The sequence below is a fragment of the Mauremys mutica genome, chromosome 6 (genome assembly GCF_020497125.1).
Source record: "Mauremys mutica isolate MM-2020 ecotype Southern chromosome 6, ASM2049712v1, whole genome shotgun sequence".
Classification (NCBI taxonomy): domain Eukaryota; kingdom Metazoa; phylum Chordata; order Testudines; family Geoemydidae; genus Mauremys; species Mauremys mutica.
In genome coordinates, this window is record NC_059077.1 from 11,955,710 (window position 1) to 11,975,710 (window position 20,001).

At 42.4% G+C, this 20,001-nt stretch overlaps 1 protein-coding gene across 1 annotated transcript in view; it reads right to left on the bottom strand.

The window, feature by feature from the left end:
* Positions 1-7,587: 7,587 nt before the first annotated feature.
* The window catches only part of EPG5 (ectopic P-granules autophagy protein 5 homolog), an 87,564-nt gene continuing 75,150 nt past the window's right edge, over positions 7,588-20,001 (bottom strand). The window contains exons 38-44 of the mRNA XM_045021658.1: positions 18,876-19,085; positions 18,596-18,740; positions 16,895-17,137; positions 15,706-15,925; positions 14,085-14,300; positions 11,856-11,970; positions 7,588-10,003 (exon numbers count right to left, since the gene is read on the bottom strand). Coding sequence (XP_044877593.1) covers positions 9,821-10,003; positions 11,856-11,970; positions 14,085-14,300; positions 15,706-15,925; positions 16,895-17,137; positions 18,596-18,740; positions 18,876-19,085 — 1,332 coding nt within the window. The 3' untranslated portion in view covers positions 7,588-9,820. The remainder of the gene's footprint in view (positions 10,004-11,855; positions 11,971-14,084; positions 14,301-15,705; positions 15,926-16,894; positions 17,138-18,595; positions 18,741-18,875; positions 19,086-20,001) is intronic.

Below are 20,001 nucleotides of genomic sequence, written 5' to 3' on the forward strand. Positions count from 1 at the left end.
CCCTGCCGCGGGTCTCCGGGGCACTTCGGCGGCGGGTCCCGGAACGGAAGGACGTCCCCCCCCCCCCCCCCGCCGAAGACCCCAGGCCCCCAGAATCCTCTGGACGGCCCTGAGCTATATTATCAACCCCTCTCTCTCTCTCACACACACACACACACACACACACACACACACACACACACACGATTATAGCTGGTTAAAATTTTTCTGTCCAGCTGTTTTTACAATCGAAAATGGCTATTTGACTAAACAGAAATTTCTGCAAAAAGCTGTTTTGGTTTTTATAAAAAATGTTCCAGTTTTTGTGGGGCAAAAAACCCAATCACCTGGAAAAAGAATTGTTTCCAGTTTTCAGCCACTGAAAACCAACATTTTTCAATGTTGTCAAAAAAAAATCGTTTTTCTATGAAAACCCCAAAAATATTCTAATTTTTTTTCAAAAAAGAAAAATTCCCAGCCAACTCTCAGATGTAGCTGTGTTATGCAGAAAGGTTCCTTCAGCATACTGACCCCACACTTTAATAGTGACCACCATAGAGCACAATATAAAGAGTCGTCATTCGCCAACCATTACCACTGACGCACCTGTTACTTGTTACTACATTTTGATATTCTGACAGCATATCAAGGCCTTGAATGAGGCTGAGGATGCCAGCATAATGGCTGCTGTGCTAACCTGCATAAAGAGCGTCCCTGTTCTGGATGGCTTAGAGTGTACACTTGCAATCCTGACGTGCTATTGCATCGCATGTAGATACACCCAATCCAGCTTTAATCTAGTTAGCTCAGCCGAATGGGCATCACCATGGCTAGCTGCATGAGTGATTACCCGGGGCCAGGTGGGCTCGCACAGCCAGCCTGCAGATTCACGCCTCTGGTGCCCAAGGTAGCTCTGCTCAAGCTGCAATCACAGCCGGGGATTCCAGTAAGGACACACTCTTAAAGGCACAAACAGACGACAGGTTGAGGATAGGGAATAACAAACGAGTTAATCACCATGGTGATGACAGGCAGTTTTGTTGCTGTTGGCTTTTGCTGCTTTTAATTGAGAGTAGAGGGGAGGTAACAACAGGATTCTATGTATCTAATTACATGGCCTCCGTTACTGTGGTATATGAGCGCCTCACAATCTTTTTTTAAAGCAAAGTTATAACAATAATAATTATTGGAGATATACCTATCTCCTAGAGCTGGAAGGGACAGTCATGGAGTCCAGCCCCCTGCCTTCACTAGCAGAACCAACTACTGATTTTTGCCTCAGATCCTTAAATGGCCTCCTCAAGGATTGAACTCACCACCCTGGGTTTAGCAGGCCAATGCTCAAACCACTGAGCTATCCCTCCCAATGAACCATTAACATACAACATTGCCCATGACCTATTCTGGATGAGGTTAATATTCAAAGAACTTGGCTAAAGATTGGGGCTTGCCGGCTTCTCCTCCGAGTATCCCACACACCCCTATGGGGCAGGGCAGGGCTGTAATCCCCTTTTGACAGCTGAGGAACAAAGGCATAGAGAGAATAAGTGATGTGCCCAAGGTCACACAGAAAATGGGAGGCAGAGGAGGGACTTGGAACCAGGTCTCCGAAGTGCTAGGCCAGTGCCCTAAGCACCAGGGGAGTTACCAGGTGTAAGGGAGATAGAAAAGACAGGAATGGGAACGGCGATAGTCACAGCGGGTCACAGGACCCAGCTGGCTGGGTTTTGTAGGCACCACCACAGAGTGGTGTTTTAAGGGGGGCTGTGCAGGAGGATGAGGTAGTTGCTGTACAAATATTAATTGGGGAATTTTCCCCTTGGATAAAGGGTATCATAGAAGAACGCAGGGAGTTGTTTGAAGAAGCCGATTGAGGAATAAAGGCTGGGAATGTCGGCAGAGTGAAGGGAGTGGGAGAGAAGAAGGGGTCGACGTTGCAATATGTCACTCTTTCATTTCCTGCAGTTGTTTCCTTCCCTATAGAGCAGGAACTATCTGCAGGATCTGATGCTGCAGTGTGGAAAATGGGGATATTTTGGCTTAATGGTGACCACCGCACAGGATACATTGAATTCCAGTTTGGGGCTCAATCCTGCACCCATTTGAGGCAATGGGAAAACTCCCCGACATCCACAGAAGTAGGAACAGGCCTTAAAAATTGCAGCAAGGAGTTCAATCTTGAGTTCTCAACCTGGCCACCTTCCTACCAGTCCCATATTGCTAAATGGGACAAGGCCTTTATATGGAACAGGCCTTAGACAACCTAATAAGACTGTGTATAAAGTCCTATCCAAAACAGTTCAGAAATACCTGCCCCTGGTTCAGAAGCTCCTTTTGGTGAGCGATGGCTACTGCCACTTGAGGGTTGTTGGTTTTTTTTAATCTTTTTAGCCATCAGCTGTTCTGAGGTACTCGTTCATCTTCGGCTGATGCCATTTACCTTTCGGTGTTGCCCGGGAATTGCTGTGGATTCATGAGCAAAGATGGTCAAATTAACAAGAATTCAGGAAATCTGAGTTCAACACCAGGCTCAGCCACAGACTTCTTGTGTCACCCTGAGCAGGTCACTTCAATCGAGCCCAGGCCTCGGTTCCCCATCTGTAAAATGGGGCTAGCTCGTCCCTGTTTGGAGGCTAAAATCCATTCATGATTGTTAGATGGTCAGATACTATGGTGATAAAAGCCACATAAGTAATTACATAGATACCCTTGATTTAATTAACGTGTTTAACAACAGCTTGAACTCCGTTTTCGGATGCATAGAATGTACTTTCAGTAACTCAAACCCTAATTCCCAACGGGGTCTACTTCTTCCAAGCCCCACACTGCACCTTCCTCTTTGGTAATTACCCTCCATAACATTCTCTGTGACGGAATGCAATAACCTACTGTTTGTAACTGCGGTGACTAGAATGGTTGTTATATTGGGTTTCCCTATTAAGCAGTCAATTAAATCTGAAGTACAGGGCATGTTTGCTAGACTCTTGCGCCGGAGAGTGGATTAGATCTCCTTTACTTCTGCATCACCACCCTCTCCCAGCAAACAAAATTCTAGGCAATCTGTCTGCAGTGCATTCACTCTCATCACTGCATTACAGCAGGAGATGCAACAAAAGGCTCCTGCAGGGAGAGAGCTGCCGCGTAGATACCTACTGGATCTCATTTCCTTCCTCACCTGACTCTAACAAGGGATAGAAGGAATAAGGAAAGGAAGCCTGTCCATCAGGTGGGGAACTGAAGTGCACACACATTTTGGGAGAGGGACAGAGGAAGCAAATCAAATGCTTTTCCGCACTCACTGGAGAATCCTCCTCCTGGAGTGGAGGTCCTGGTTCTGGGGACTCGTAGAAGGCAGACTAAATGCTGCCTGTATTTTGCTAGCTAGTGAGTATACAGTTCTCTGCTCTAAGCAGATTGCCAGATCTACTCGGGTAGGTGATTATGTAACCATCCAGTGATGATGCCATCGCAAGCCAGTCTTTGGGCTCAGGTACTTTTGGCTCAAATAGAGGCCTACGTTTTTGGAGCGTAAGATCCAACTTTGACTCCTAGGTGCACAATTTAAATGACATCCAATATCCACACATTGCCGGGGCTTTGTCACAACCGGCGGTGGAAGAGTCTGGCTGCTGATTTCAGATGGGCTGTGTAGTTTAATAGCTAAAAATGGGCAGCTGTTTGGGAAAAAGTCTGTAGCTCAGCAACAGGCAGTTAATATTGTACTTGGCTTTGTCTATGTTTGTGTTTCTAATTAGAATACAAGCTTCATTTTGTTCCTATTAAAATAATAGTGTCAGAAATTTGAGATGGAAATCAGCTACCAGGGTCACATTATCCTTAACCCAGCCCAGAACAGGATTGTTCCTTAACAGGACGAACTGGATCTTGAAAAATACTTCTTCACTACGACTGTTTCTTTCCCGCTTGCACACTGATCCCTCAAGCTGTTCTGCAGAGGGAAAGGGCTCCACTGGCGTTAATGTTCAATAAAATACATTAAAAAGGGGGGACATACATTTTCAGATTATTTCTATGAAGTATAATACAGTAGTTACTAGTATCAGAGGGGTAGCCGTGTTAGTCTGGTTCTGTAGAAGCAGCAAAGAATCCTGTGGCACCTTATAGACTAACAGACGTTTTGCAGCATGAGCTTTCGTGGGTGAATACCCACTTCTTCGGATGCAAGCAGTTACTGCTGACTCCGTTTTTGCAACAATCAACACCTACCACATATGCACTCCTATTGCCTCCCTCTTTCTTAGACACACACATTTTACTAGAATTGTTTGTTGGGGAAATGGACATTAAATCATTCAGCGTGACTAGTAAAAGTTTCCATGAATCTATCCTCTCCTTAGACATGCAAAATATGTAGAGTCTGGAGCAGTGAGAGAACAGGACCAGGTCATAGGGGGCTCTATTCCTGGCTTTGCAATGGACTCCCTGTGCACACTTGCAAAGTACATGGAGATCCGCAGATAAAAACATTGTACGTAAGTATTATGCTTTATTTTTTCTACTTCACTGCATTATCGCAAGTTACTGCTACTCTTAAATTAGCACTAGTAATCAAGGTACCAAAGGACATGGAGAGAAGAAATTCTTTAATTGCCTGTACACCAATGCCTATACAGGCTGAGTAACAAACAAGAGGAATGGGAATGGCTCGTTTATGAGCATAAATTCAATCTACCGTATAGACTCATTCATAAGCCGAATATTTTTGGTATCAAAGAGTGGGGGTCGGCTTATAAATGGGTCAACACCAAAATTTGATGATTTTAAACTCTATGGAATAATTGAATTGAATATCTAATATGTTGTCATTTTGTTTACCTGGAGCATCTGCGGGCATGGAGCTCCTCAGCTCCCTGTGCCTGCGGTTCGCCGTTCCCAGCCAATGGGAGCTGCGGGAAGTTCCCATTGGCTAGGAATGGCAAACCACGGCCACTGGGAGCTGAGAGGCTCCGTGCCTGTGAACGCTCCAGCTAAACAAAACGTCCAGGCCCGCTAGCTGCTTACCCTAATGGGCCAGAAGCCAAAGTTTGCCAACCCCTGAAATATAGGGTCGGCTTATGAAAGGATCATTCAATTTTTGCTATTTTTACCTAACCATCTTGGGGGGTCAGCTTATAAAGGAACGGGCTAATGAACGAGTATATACGGTAGTTGGTATCACTGAAACCTGGTGAGATCATTCGCACGATTGGAATGTTAAAAATCAGTGGTTATAACCTAGTCAGGAAGGCTCAAATGGGACAAAGGGGAGAGGGAGTGGCACTCTGTGTCAAAAATGGCATTACTTAATCACTGATACCTCAGAAGAAAATGATCTTGAATGCTTAAGAATAAATGTCCTACCAGATGGGGTATTAATTGGTGTCTGCTACAGGCCACCAAATCACACTGAGAACAGGATGGCCACCTTCTGATACACCTATCTATATGGCGTAGGAAAAACACCTGTATGAGCATGGGGGACTTCAGTCCGAGGGACACATTCTGGAAGTCTCGTGCTGTCAGTATTAAAACATCCTTGGAATTTCTAAACATTACTGATGACAATTTCCTGACTCCAAAACAAACAAACAAAAAGTGTTGCTCCCAACATGGGAAAATTCCTTTTTAGATCTTGTCCTAACATATAAAGAGGAGCTGATCACTGAACTAAAACTTAATGGTAGCTTAAGCTGAAGTGGTCATGGCTGGGGGATAGGATACAGGTCTATAAAATCATGCCTGGTGTGGAGAAAGTAAATAAGGAAGTGTTATTTACTCCTTCTCATAACCCAAGAACTAGGGGTCACCAAATGAAATTAATAAGCAGCAGGTTTAAAACAAACAAAAAGAAGTTTTTTTTCACACAAGGCACAGTCAACCTGTGGAACTCCTTGCCATAGGATGTTGTGAAGGTCAAGACTATAACAGGGTTCAAAAAAGAAAAATAACTAGATAAGTTCACGGAGGATAGGTCCATCAATGGCTATTAGCCAGGATGGGCAGGGATGCTGTCCCTAATCTCTGTTTGCCAGTAGCTGGGAATGGGTGATAGGGGATGGATCACTTGATGACTACCTGTTCTATTCATTCCCTCTGTGACACCTGGCATTGGTCACTGCAAGAAGACAGGATACTGGGCTAGATGGACCTTTGGTCTGACTCAGTATGGCCGTTCTTATGTTACTGTATCACATTTATAATGTGCAAGCAGAATAAAGTTCAGATCAGTAATATATATACTTTGAGCTTTAATTGGGCCAATTTCAAAAAGCTGAAAACAATTATGAGCCAGATCAGCTGGGAGGAAGAATTTAATCAGAAAAATGTGAATGATAATTGGCAATTATTTAAGAAAACCTTAATAGATGACAAAACCCACAAATATTACAATTGAGGAACAAGGCTGTGTTGGTTTAAAAAACTGACCTGATTTAGAGTGGAAGTGAAGGCAGTGATAAAAATTTAAAAAATAGATAAACCAGGAGTTAGGAATTGTATAATATTGATAAGGGAAGCAAAGGGACACAAGGAGAAATCTATGGCCAGCAAAGTTAAGGACAATAAGGATTTTTTAAAAAAATATACTAAGAATAAAAAGAATCTTGACAAAGTATTGGTCCATTACTCAATGGAAATGGTAGAATTATCAATAATAAGGAAGAAGAGACAAAAGTGTTCAATATATATTTCTGTTCTGAATTTGGGAGAAAAACAGATGATATAGTCTCATCACATGGTGATAACTCTCCTCCCATTCCACTAGTATCTCTGAAGTTACTTTAAATTAAATAGAAGTTACTAATGTTAGATATTTTTAAATCAGCAGGTCCAGATAATTTGCATCCAAACATTTTAAATGAGCTGGCTGAGGAGCTGGCTAGAGAGTTAATATTTGATTTTCAATAAGTCACGGAGCACTGGGGAAGATCCAGAAGACTGGAAGAAAGCTAATGTTGTGCCTAATTTTAAAAAGGGGTAAACGGGATAAGACCTGTCAGCCTGACCACAATCCTGGACAACATAATGGCGGGCTTCTATGGGACTCAATTAATAGAGAATTAAAGAATTAAAGGAAGGAAATGTAATACAAGATGGGTTTATGGAAAATGATCCTATCAAACTAATTCGATTTCTTTTTATGAGATTACATGTTTAGTTGACAAGGGTAACATTGTTGACACAACCTGTAAGGCATCTGACCTACCACACAATAGAGATCTCTATACAGCGCCAGACAATATAATTTTGGGCTTACACTCCAGAGAGCTGGGCAATTGCCCGAGCTGAGTCTTCCCACACAGAGCTGGTTGTAGACGCTGTGTGATTCTACAGCTGGGTGTGTCCTTACCTGTGAGTGCGCCTGCAGCAGGACAGGGTGAGGGAGCCCAGAGGCTGGTGGAATAGGCAGGCTCAGTGGGACCTCAGTACATCAGTGGCATCCTGGAAGAGGGGTCCAACCTGTCACAATCTGCTCTAAGAATTCTAAGAGTTCTATGGATGGTGCTATACAGGAGGTCAGACTAGATGATCACAAGGAGTCCAAGGCTGGAAGGGACCAATGACTTTCCCCTCCCAGCCTTCATTTTCTTAATAGAAATTAGGCTGCAGTCCAGCAGACCACTCACTTTATTGCAATGGACACCGTACAGTTCAAGTTTTCCAAAAGCTACAAATATTGATACTTTAGGGATCAAAACTGCACAAATTAACTGTAAACAGCTTTTATTTACAATATTGTAATAAATATTACCATGAAGAAAAAGCAACATTCTTGCCATTCTCCTCCTGGGCCTCTCTTAGGACTTCTGCCAATCATATAACATGGTCGTACAACGTGCATACAAGGAACAGAGTCAGGAAAGGCAACTAACCTAACTTGAAGACTTCAAACACCCAAACAATACCTTCATCTCCCAAGAACAATAAGTTACACACTGTGGGATAATACGGCTGCTTCTTGTGGCTCAATGGAATTATCGGGACCTTTACCAGGAGTTACTTGATTTTCATTTTTTTTATTTCATATGGTCTTTGCAGGCCTCGTACATTATAAACCCACCATCTGTACAAACTCAAGGGCTGACACAATGGCTTTTCTTTTAAAACCTGCATGTCCAATATATACATAAAAGTCCTGTGTTTTCACATTTTTTACACAACTGAGGCATAACATTACGTCTAATAAAAGTGCTAAAACCAGTGTCTTAAGTCTAAACGACAAAAGCAGCAGAATTTATTTTTCCAGTTGCCAAGTTCCCAAAAGGGCCTGTTCAAAACATGCGGTACTGATGGTTGGCTGATGCACAAAACGAAGTACGGGCTGGTACATAGAGAACAAAACTGCAAGCCCAATTGGAGAATGGGTGCTGTCTGAAGTCCAAACTGACGTGGTTTGCATAATTTGGCAAGAAGAGAAAGGGAAATTACAAAACAAGTGAGTCACTCAGTAACTGGGTAGTTCTCTAACACTAAAACTATATGTAAGTGCAAAAATGGTGAATGTGCTGATGATTGGTTATGGAAGAGGTTGTAGGTAGCACTTTTCCTTTAGTGGTGACCAGAGCTAAGTGTTTTAAAATGAAGAGCTAAGTGCTTTAAAATGCAAGCGTGTCCTAAACAGAAAGGCACTGAGTAATTAGATGGGAAAAAGATATCATGGTTCCTTTGCAAAAATCCTGAGGTATTCACAGCCCACGGCAACGGAACTTTAAGGCCATTTGGAACACATCAGATCCTATGGAGGCAAATAAAATGGCCACAGAGCCATATAAACACAGCTGGAAAGACCTGTTCTCTGCTTTCTTATGAGATGTTCCTTTCATTAATGCGCAAGGCAACAAAGATTAGGATAATTAAACTGACAAATGTACAGGCCCACGATTCACACCTTGGTAACAGAATTTTAAGAAGAAATCACCAAATTAAACACAGTGTCATCTCCGATATCAAGATGGCCAACTAGTGAGGAAGGAAAGCCACCGCAGTCTCCCTGCTGGTCAATTCAGCCATAAAATAACCAGTCTCTTTCAGCAGCACTGAGGAATTGGAGAGCTAACATGAATACCAATGGCTACTTTCCCTGCTACATCTAGAAACTCAGTTCTTGACTTTATCTGTCTTTATAATAGAAGCAACATGGACATGAGTGGTTCATTCTAGCAAATGATATGGAACCGGATTCAGTCACATCTGGAAGTTGGGAAAAACCTCAAGTGCTTAGTTAAAATGTCAGCTACTGCTTACAGGGGTGGAAAAAGATGTAAAATGTCACATTCCACCGCAGAGAGCTGCGCGATCACAGAGAAGTTCACTTTTTAAAGAGACACTATCTTCATGGGTATAGTGAGTTTCCAAGTTTCAGAATAGGTAGGTAGATAACTTTTAGAGGTGCCATGGTTAAACAATGGTCCAAAACTCTGCTTCCACACAATCCTGACGTTTGGATTGGCCCAAGCAATGAAGTCTCAGAAGAAGAAAAAGGCACAAAGCAAAAAAACCAACTGCTGTATATAAGACAAGGACAAGCAACATTCTCTCAAAGGATTCACACATCTAGTCTCAATTACCCTTTTAGATTGTACTATACACAGGAAGCCATTCAAGTGTTTTCACCAGACAGAAATTGAGTGACTCCATTTAAAGCAGTACGTTAAGAACGTAAACAAAATACCCAAGAGAATTAAAAACATGCCCGTGGACATTTCCCACCCATGCTCCCCCTTTGATTCATTTTGATATAAAGTACGATTCTCCAATGAAAATTACTTGTGCAGTAACAACTTTGAATGTAAACTGGAGAAAGCCAAGACTGTAAAAAGGTTTCTGGTGATCTCAGTGCTTGCTATCGTATAACGTCCAAGTAATGCACTTCTGGGTACAGAGTGTTCACAAGGAGAGCCAAGAGATTATTTCCATCTTGAAGACAATGATCTGGGTGCTTGATAAACTGGGACGCTTGGGAGAGCTGTTCCTGATATTCCATATATTGTTTGTTTGATGCCATAGATTCAAGGGTATTCAGTGCCTACAAATAGAGGGGAAAATTCAGATAGTTAAGTATATTCTGTCCCTATTTTCTGCAGTTATAATTAACGGGTCAGATCATTAGCTGGTGTAAACAAATGTGATTCCATTTACTTCAATGGATCTATATTGATTTACACTACTCGAGGATCTGACCCTACATCTACCTACTGGTTTTATACAAATATTTGTATAACAAGCTCCCATGATCATGTAACATTCCACATACACATTTTGCATAGTACAGTATCAGCAGCTTAGATTCACACTACATATGCCAATGTTGTTCTCTCTCTATGGGTGACAGGAACAACTACCCTGTCGTAAGTTTCACATATCATTTATATTTACGTCAGGCACTAAACAGTTAACCTTAGGGGGAAAAACACCAAATACAGCTCATGGTACTCTTGCAATTCACTTCACAATGTTCTTATCAGTACCCAGGATTTCCATAAGTATGTATATTGTTTCTGCCCAACACTGTCAGGTTAAAAATCGTATGTTAAAAAGAAATCCCTAACCTAAGTTAGCGATAACACCAGCGATTAATTAAAGCTGGAAGAATTCTGAATGAACCTCATTTACTTTTCATTCATACCAAAGAAGGAAAAGAGAGTAGTCAGCTTCGCTTTCATTTTTGGTTAATTCCACTGTCAGGTTCTCATGCACTAGCATATTGCTGCAATGTGTGGGTTGCAAACACTCTGCAGGAGGATGTTTTTCTGTTGTCTTAGTCATTTAAAGGTTTGTATCCACAAAACTTAAATGTTGGGCTAAACGTAGCCTGAATATAACCCTTTAAAGGGAATATATTAAGTCAAGGCTGATATTTTTTCATCCCTTCTACCTGCTCTTGCTGGGTTCCAACGTTCCTGAACTCTGTTATCGTGGACATGACAAAGTTGCATTGATTTGCCCAATGGAACCATTTTAAGCCAGTTAAGCTAAAATTGGTACAAAAAGCGTCACAGACACTCTTATTTGGATTTAAACCAGTCTTATTTAGCTTAGACAATTAGGAATCAGTTCAACTGAAATACACCTCTCTTAAATAGAAATGAGAGAGAGCCCACACAGAGGTATGCACCGGTTAAAATCAATTTAAAAATCACACTTTAATTAAACCAGTGCATCTTGTCTATACAGACAAGGCCTCAGAAGAACTTAACCCTTTCTTGTCCGTTTTTTATTGACAACTTTTGTATTCTGAACTTATTGGAAAGGTTTATTTTTGATCTAAAGTTTAAGAAACACACAAAATACTGCAAATTGATGTTCCATCGGTAAGTGTTCAAACCCTCTCCTTCGCCCTGCCAAAGAATATATTTTCCAGTTCCTTTTGTTATCTAGTTTCCATTATTTCTCACTCGGTGTACTGAACTTACTATTTCACTGAAAGCTGTGTGTTTTAAGATTTATAATGTGACAAAATATCTCTGCCAAACATCATGGGTTGCTGTGCAACCAGCTTTGCCTATGCAACTCACTTCCCTGGCCTCAGTCACCTCACGTACCTTAGTCTTGCTCTCTCAAACACACACTCGCAGTCCTGCCAGTTATAGCAAATAGTGCAATAGTTTGTGATGCAAACAAATGTTCCCCAAGTTACAAGGATAAGATCAACTAATTGCTTTTGAAATTCAGAATTTAGACGCAGATATAAAGAGGGGGAAAGCATTGAGGGCCAAATTAGAATGGACATTTTGCTCTCACTGAAATCAGGCATTTCAGAGGAGAAGGTAGGCTTAATATACATTGTTTGTAATGATTCCCATGAGCTTCACACTGCAACTTGATTAGCCAATACAGAGATGGAGGATGCTCAGTGAAATCAATGGCTGACACACTACCTGCTGGGCTTTCTGTGAGAGCTGCAATTCTGAACCAAGCTTCAAACGGATTTGATTCTCCTGAGGAATCTGCACCAACAGGAAGGCTGACATACTGCGGGCAACCACACGGAACCTTAAGTGTCAAGAGGAAGAGAGAAGTTGATGTAAAATTTAGATGCATCAGGATTAGACGTGCCAAAAATATCACCCTATTATTTCTTGCACTAAACCAGGTGAGGGATCTTTCTACTGTTTTTTTTTTAAATGCAATGCACCTCTTGCAGTATAATACAAATTAACACAAATAAACTGGAGATCTCATAGTTATATCCTCAGATCACCCCAAAGCACTTCTTTTAATTCTTTGTAACGACATCCTCTGTGTATTTTGAGATGTCTATTGCCGGAAAAGGGTGAAATCCTGTCCTCGCTCAACTTAATGGGAGCTTTACCATTGGCAAGGTTAAGATTCTGTCACTGGCATTTTTAGTAAACGTCCGGGACAGGGCATAGGCAATAAACAAAAATTCATGGAAGCCTGTGACCTGTCCCTGACTTTTCACTCAAAAATATCCTAAGGGAACACTAATAGTCAGAGTGATGCTAGGATTGATCTCTGGACAGGGCCGGCTCCAGACCCCACCGCGGCAAGTACGCGCGTGGGGCGGCCCTTTCCCGGGGGGGCGGCAGGCTGGGCCGGCGGACCTGCCGCAGTCACGCCTGCGGGAGGTCCACCGGAGCCCCGGGACAACCGGACCTGCCGCAGGCATGACTGCGCAGGGGGCGCTCGTCCTGCGGCTCCAGTGGACCTGCTGCAGGCATGACTGTGGACGGTTCGCTGGTCCCGCGGCTTGGCTGGACCTCCCACAGGCATGACTGCGGCAGCTCAAGCGGAGCCGCCGGATCAGCCAACCGTCCGCAGGTGCGGGAGGTCCAGCCGAGCCGCGCGACCAGCGGACTCTCTGCAGTCATGCCTGCGGGAGGTCCGCTGCTCCCGCGGCTCCGGGGCGCCTCCCGCACATGACTGCTTGGGGCGGCCAAAAACGTAGAGCCGCCCCTGTCTCTGGCAGCCACTCCAGCCCACTGCTGCTCCAGTTCCGGGGCTGATCACCACTGCTCCAGCAGCAGTAGGGCTGACCCACCCCAGCTGCTGCTCCAGTAGCCCCGGGGCTGACAGCTGCTCCAGCCCTGCCCTGGAAGTAGTCACAGAGGTTCCGAAAAGTCACAGAAGTGTTAGTCATTGGTTTCAGTGGGGGTAGGATTCACCCAAAAGAAACCACTCACATTCTTAAAGTTATGCTCACGCTTAAGTGCTTTGCTGGATCAGGGCCAAACAACTATTTCTGGTTTGGATTACTTTCCCTTTCATTTTTCAGCTGGATTTTTTTTTTTTGTTCTCTTATTACCAAGCTCCCTATCCATCTCTTCAGGAAGGAAATTGCTTAACACGCGAAGTTCGGCGTTTCTTTGAACCACTCTCATGTTTTCCAACACATACAGGATAATATAGGAAAGGCAGAGTGGAACATGAATATACACACGCTGGTAATGTGAGACATGCAAGACAGTTGACTGCTAGAGACAAGGTAAAAGAAAGCCAGGCAAGTATTCTCTTTGATGGATCTCTCTGCAAACATAGAATCATAGATTCATAGAATATCAGGGTTGGAAGGGACCTCAGGAGGTCATCTAGTCCAACCCCCTGCTGAAAGCAGGACCAATCCTGTGCCCTCTCTAAAATTAAGGGATATGTTTTACATTAAATTAGGCCAACCTAGATTCACGATCAAGTTTACCCTGCCAGGATTTTTGTAAATAAGTACCTTACCTCTCGAGCAGCCGGGAAACAATTATTCTACACTCCATTTTTAGTGGTATAACCCATTCACCAGGAAGGGCTATCCACCATCCCAAGAGAAATTTGTCATTAAATTAAGTTCATGGGTCAAACCACAGTTATTAACAGGGATACTTGAACTAGAGATGGCATCAAACCAGAACTCCCAACTTCCCCTCTCTCCAGCACACATTATGGGAAAGTTTCCATTCAGATCCTAATGCAGTCCCAAACTCCATTGCTTCTCTATAACAGGCCAAAACAAGAACACCCCCAAACCTTCAGGAACTTTGGATTCCTAACCCAACTTCAGCGCTTAGTTGCATCCATTCATAAAGTGTATAGGATCTGAGCAAGTATTTTCAAAATACGTGCTTTCTTAATCAGAGCACTCCCTCCTAAATTCTTACCTGGGTGACAAAGGAGATTTCTTGCCTAGACCAATAACACCCAATATTCCGGACATCAGTCTCTCCTCAGCCAGCTGATTCTGCCTGCCCTGTATTGAGAGCAATATCCGGATGACTGATTCAATCAGGACGGCGTCATTCTGTTCCGTTTGGAGTAGGGATAACTGCAGGGCTTTATGCCACCAAAGAAACAGCTTTGCCTCTTCCTTCACTGAGCTTTTGGTAGATGAAACAACAATGCTTAGAAACTGATCTTCCTTCTCTTTCAACATCTCTTAAGCCTTGGCACTGAGAAGTGTCCCTGTGCACACCAGCCCAGTGAGGTGTTTAGTTGACAAGTTTGTGAAGGACATTTAGATATACTAGTTTTTATGCTGGAATAACTCCAGTGAAGTGGAATTCCAGAAACTATGGGCCTGACGTAGAAATGAAAGGGGGAGGGGTCAAAGGCCAGTATTATGTAGAAGGTCAAACTAGACTATCTCAATGACTCCTTCAGCCCTTAAATTTATTAATAAATGGTATAAAATCTGGTGTAACAGACTAGTGAGTCAGGCCCATTGTTCTTTAATCTTGGCTTTGTTTACAGGTATTTGATACTCTGAGGAGCAGTAGATTTTGTTTTAACCGTGATTTTAAAAAACTTTCCACTTTATTGTATAGCAGTGGAAACACTGAAGGCTTCTGCTGAGCAAGGCACACAGCACAAGTTCCTCTGTGGATATTTTTAAAGATTGTTTTAAAACCAAACGGCCTGAAGTCATACCCAAGGTTAATGAACTCAGATATTCCACAGAAAGCATCAGAACGAGAGATCTGCATCAGACTGTGCCCCAGTAACTTCTGTCCAGTCTTTCTACCACCAAAAAACCCCGCAGCAATCTTGGAGCATGCGTTTAGCATTGGAGAAGATACCAAAACAGCCTTTTGCAGATTGCTGAAGTGGGGAAAGACAGCAATCAAGTGGACAGAGCTGGAGGGTACTACAGTCATCAGACGGCTAAGAGATTTGAACTGCAAAAAGGAGAGCACGCATTCTCTTAGCAAGGCTTTTTAATCAAGAAAATTTTGCCCCTATTGCTACTGAAATGGAGAGGCATTTACCAGCCAACAGATTTGATACATTCTGGATAGCGCTGTTGAGAGGCATGTAAACTTACTAGTGCATTATACACCAGCACTATTTGTATTTTAATAAATACTTAGTACTTACAGTACCATAGCACTTTACAGCTTCAAAGCTCTTTACAAACACCACTCAATTCTCACCACGCTCCTTCCTGTTTGGTTTAGCCGTGTTTTACAGGGATGCACGGACATGAAGACCTCCGTTTTCAAAAAGTGCTCACCAATACTGGGTGCCCCGTTGGAAATACTCGGTCCTGATTTTTTTCCCCCAAAGTTGAGCATCCCACATTAGCTTAAGCACCTTCTAAAAAAAATCAGGCCCCTAGCATCTCCAATTGAACACTGAGAATGTAGCATATTCCAAATTAGTAGATACCTGAAAATGCAGGCTAAGACGACTTGCTCAAGAAACAGTGGCAGAACTGGGGTTAGAAAGCCTGGAGTATAGTCCTATACCAGACCGAACGACTGTACTGAGTCAAACGTTAAATACCTTGGATACACTTGCTCTAGCCATTTGCCAAGAGTTAGCAGCATTTTCATTTCATTGGTCAGAGTCTGCTCAGTGTTTAAACGCTGCAGCATGTAGACATAAAGGGTCAGGTAGCTTCCCAAGGATAAACATTCCTGCAGAAATTCTTCCATTGTGAGTTCAGGAACTTGAAGGGAGGCAAGTATAGGGCCCCAGCCTAAATCCTGGTTCAGAGGAAATTCTTAAAACAGAGTGAGAGAAGAGAATACAGAAAGGACAGGACGTGTTTGTTAAAACAGTTTTAGGGCAGGGTAAAGCTTTAGACCTAACCTACTTGATTATGTTCCTTTAAATTAAGTAATTCATACTCTGGCAGCTATTTTCCAGATCATCAGCTTGTCAGAGAATCGTGGAGGTTAAAGATGGAAAAGACCTATTAGGTTATCTCATCCATCTCCATGTAAGCAAGTACATTTGCAGGTGTTACAGCAGTATTAATTTTATAAGTCCCAGGGATAGGACTCCAAACACTTCCCTTGGGTGGGCTAAAGTCTTACAGAGTTGACTGGGGCAGAAATAGATATATAGTTCCATAGACATCACTCCAAAAAAACTACACAATTTGAGAGAGAACGTGATCCTCTCTACAAGGTTCCTTATAACCATCCCACAGAATTCTACCAAACAACATAACATTTGTATTAAATTCTACATGACTGTTTTAAAAAAGTTTTATAGAAAAAAACGATCCTTTTCTATTAAATTCTGTACGACTTTTCCATAAAAGGATGAACTAGAATACATAGGAAAAGTCATTTAGGTCCCCTCAGCTAGAAAGAAAGTAGCCACCAGGCAAAGCCAGACAGTATCAGAAAGTGATGTGTGGATGGAAACAATTCTAAGAAATCATTACATTAAGACTGTAAAACATACAACCAAAGAAATTCAAAAATAAGCAACAACACTGTCCATACCCTACTTGACTGTGCATAGGTATTACTGCAGATACACACACGGAGCACAGTGAGTAACAACAACGTACTTCAGGAAAGACGGTCTGATTATGAAATTAAAACCAAGTTAAAGCTATTACTGAGTAGCCTGAGGCTACAAGGAGCTCCAACCTAGCAATTAGTGGACATTTCAAGGGTGATCTTTGATGTTAGCTCAGAACTTGGCATAAGTGACAGATGGAGAGGTTCTCTCTTACCTTCATTGAAATAAGCTGTAATACAAGCTTCCGTAGTCTCTGCCATATGTCTGACCGAGGCCAGGCTCTGGCATGCTGCTGTTAGCAGGGGCATCACTAGCAGGCCATGCACTTTGGTGGTGATCCAGGTTTGTAAACTACCCCGTAGTGACTCTGCTGTTGTGATGCTGGCATTATTCATCATCATCAGTGCTTCTGAAAAGAGACTACTGAGAGCCATATGACGAGCTTGCATGTCCATGTCTGAAAGTCAAAGAAAAAAATACCAGTAAGTCAGGTGTGAAAATAAAAATTAAAGAAGGGAGGAGGGATGGTCCTGTGTTTAAGGCACTGGACTGGGACTCAGGAGATCTGGGTTCAATTCTTGCCATTGCAATAGACTTCCTGTATGACCTTGAAAAAGTCACTTATTCACTATGCGCCTCAGTTCTACATCTATAAAAAGGAGATGCTAATTCTTCCTAAGAATCCACTTTGTCTTGCTGAATTAGGCACTTCAGGCAAGGCACTATAACTATTATTTGTACAGTGCCAACAGAGTCCTGATCTCAGCTGGGGCCTCTAGGTGCTACTATTATTTAAGGGTGGGGGGCGGGGCAGGGGACATTTACTGGGCTCCCACTCAACACAACTTGTTTGTAAAATAAAGTTAATGAACCCCTTATAGCTGTTTGATCACTTCAAATATGACCAGAGGAGTCCTAGAGATTTTAGCAGTCCCACAGTATTTCCCAAAATACTAGATTATCCAGATAACCTTGCCAGTCTAAGCATCTGAACCCCTTACTTCATATTCAGACCCTGAATCTCTTTTCATAGTGCCTATTCTATTTCATAGGGACCCTTTCATTAGTAACCACTTATAACAATTTTCTTTAAAGCAATTTAAACATGTCATTATAATGCTTAGTTCTTATAATCCTTATCTAAAGATAGCACTCTTCACAATTTAATTCAACAATTTACATTACTAAATGGAAATTAAGTATTTTAATACTATTTTTATAAACTGAACAACTAACTCATTAATCCTCACTGCCCACTGCAAGGAAGTATTACTGGCACCATAGTTCAAATGGTGAAACTGAGGCTAAGAAGTTAAATGACTTCCCCAAGGCCACAGCCACTTAGACCCGGCTTAAAAAATGTTACCAGACACCTAATGAACCAAAGGATGACAAGAAAAGAGAGAACTCCATATGAGCAAGGACCTGGGGCAATGCTCTTGTGAGAAGTCCAGCCCTCCCCACCCCAGCTGCTGTGAAGTGGGAATGTGCTGTCATTGGATGCTGCTAAGGGAGCTGCACCATTTTTTCCCCCATCAGCTTCTAACTAGCAAGTGTTTGATAAATCTGACACATGACAACATGCTGTTCAGCTGCTAAAAGGAGGGCTCTTCCACCACCCATTCCAAACCACCTACACCCAAGAACCTTCTTCCTTTTGGCTGATGAGTGAGAGAGGGAATCCCCTTCCCCTTCAGCTGCGTGAGAGGGCATGTGTGTTCTTCAAAACCAAGGTACTTTCCAAGGGACATTCATTACATAATCTATAAATCCTCAGCGGTCCAACGCCCATCTCAGAAATATTGCATGTATTTTAAATGCATGAAATAGTTCAAAAAATTATCTGTAACAATCTAACTCTATAAATAATATGTCTTGACAACTGTAAAAAACATGGCATTTCCTTAGAACCAACCTGGAGGGTTAAAGATGACAATATCGTCTAAGAGCTTTGACATTTCTTGTTCCAATACCGAAAGGGTTATTTTTCCATTTTGTTCCAAGGTGCTGAGAAACTGAACCACCTGGTGAATGTATGCTTGGCATTTTAGTGTTGCATCCTATTAAAATTTAAAAAAGTTGGCACACTTAGCTCTATTCTCATGGAGCATATAACCACACGACACATCCCGACCTCAACAAGACAACAAGAAGATGATCAAGAACAGTCCAGAAGAACTGCCAATCATACTTACAAAATGCACATGGCTATCAGAAGAAGCACCAAAGCCTGCAGAAACTTTTAAGAGTTTCACTATCAGTTCAGCTGCAGAATCCTTGGCTAGTATGATGGAAGGAGGATAGTGGCTGTTAAAGTAGCTGATGATGCTTTGATAAGATTCAATGCGCACAAGTTGCCATGGAAGAGAGCTGGTCTGTCCAAGGAGGTTAATCAGTGGCGATTCCTGAAGATTAAAAAAAAAAAATTCTCTTTTTATGAACAGTCACAATACTAAATATTGGAAACTAATGGAGAGATCAATCCACAATGTTTAGATCAGAGATGCACAGAGTGTAATAAAAAAACTACCAAACAGCTGACTGCCAACAGTGTGGCTTTAATAGTTCATTGTGCTAAAGCAATACTCATTGCATTTGTATGTACTATTGGTATTACAGTGGCATCTGACAGCCACAACCAAAATTAGCAGGCCAATGTGTTGGCACAATATGATGGTCCTTGCCATAAACAGAGCTTCAATCTAAATACGTAGGAAAGCATCAGAGGGCAAACAGAGAAACAGAGACATGACCTGACTTCCATAAGGTCACACCGGTCAGGTAACATATGTCAGTGGCAGAGGTGGGAGAAGAACCCAGGAGTCCCATCATTTGGTCCAGTGCTTTATCCACTACACTATGATACCTCCAATTCTCACACAAGTGTATCTTTAGACGTTTAAGGAAGATTTTTGAAAATGACAAAATATCTAGAAGGTCACTGAAAGGAGTCGAAGGTTTCAGAGTAGCAGCCGTGTTAGTCTGTATCCGTAAAAAGAACAGGAGTACTTGTGGCACCTTAAAGATTAACAAATTTATTTGAGCATAAGCTTTCATGGGGTACAGCCCACTTCATCAGATGCATAGAATGGAACATATAGTAAGAAGATATACATACACCTCTACCCCAATATAACACTGTCCTTGGGAGCCGTTATAGGTGAAACCGCGTTATATCGAACTTGCTTTGATCCGCCAGAGTGAGCAGCCCCGCCCCCCCGGAGCACTGCTTTACTGCGTTATATCCGTGTTATATCAGGCCGCGTTATATTGGAGTAGAGGTGTACATACAGAGAACATGAAAAGGTGGAAGTTGCCATA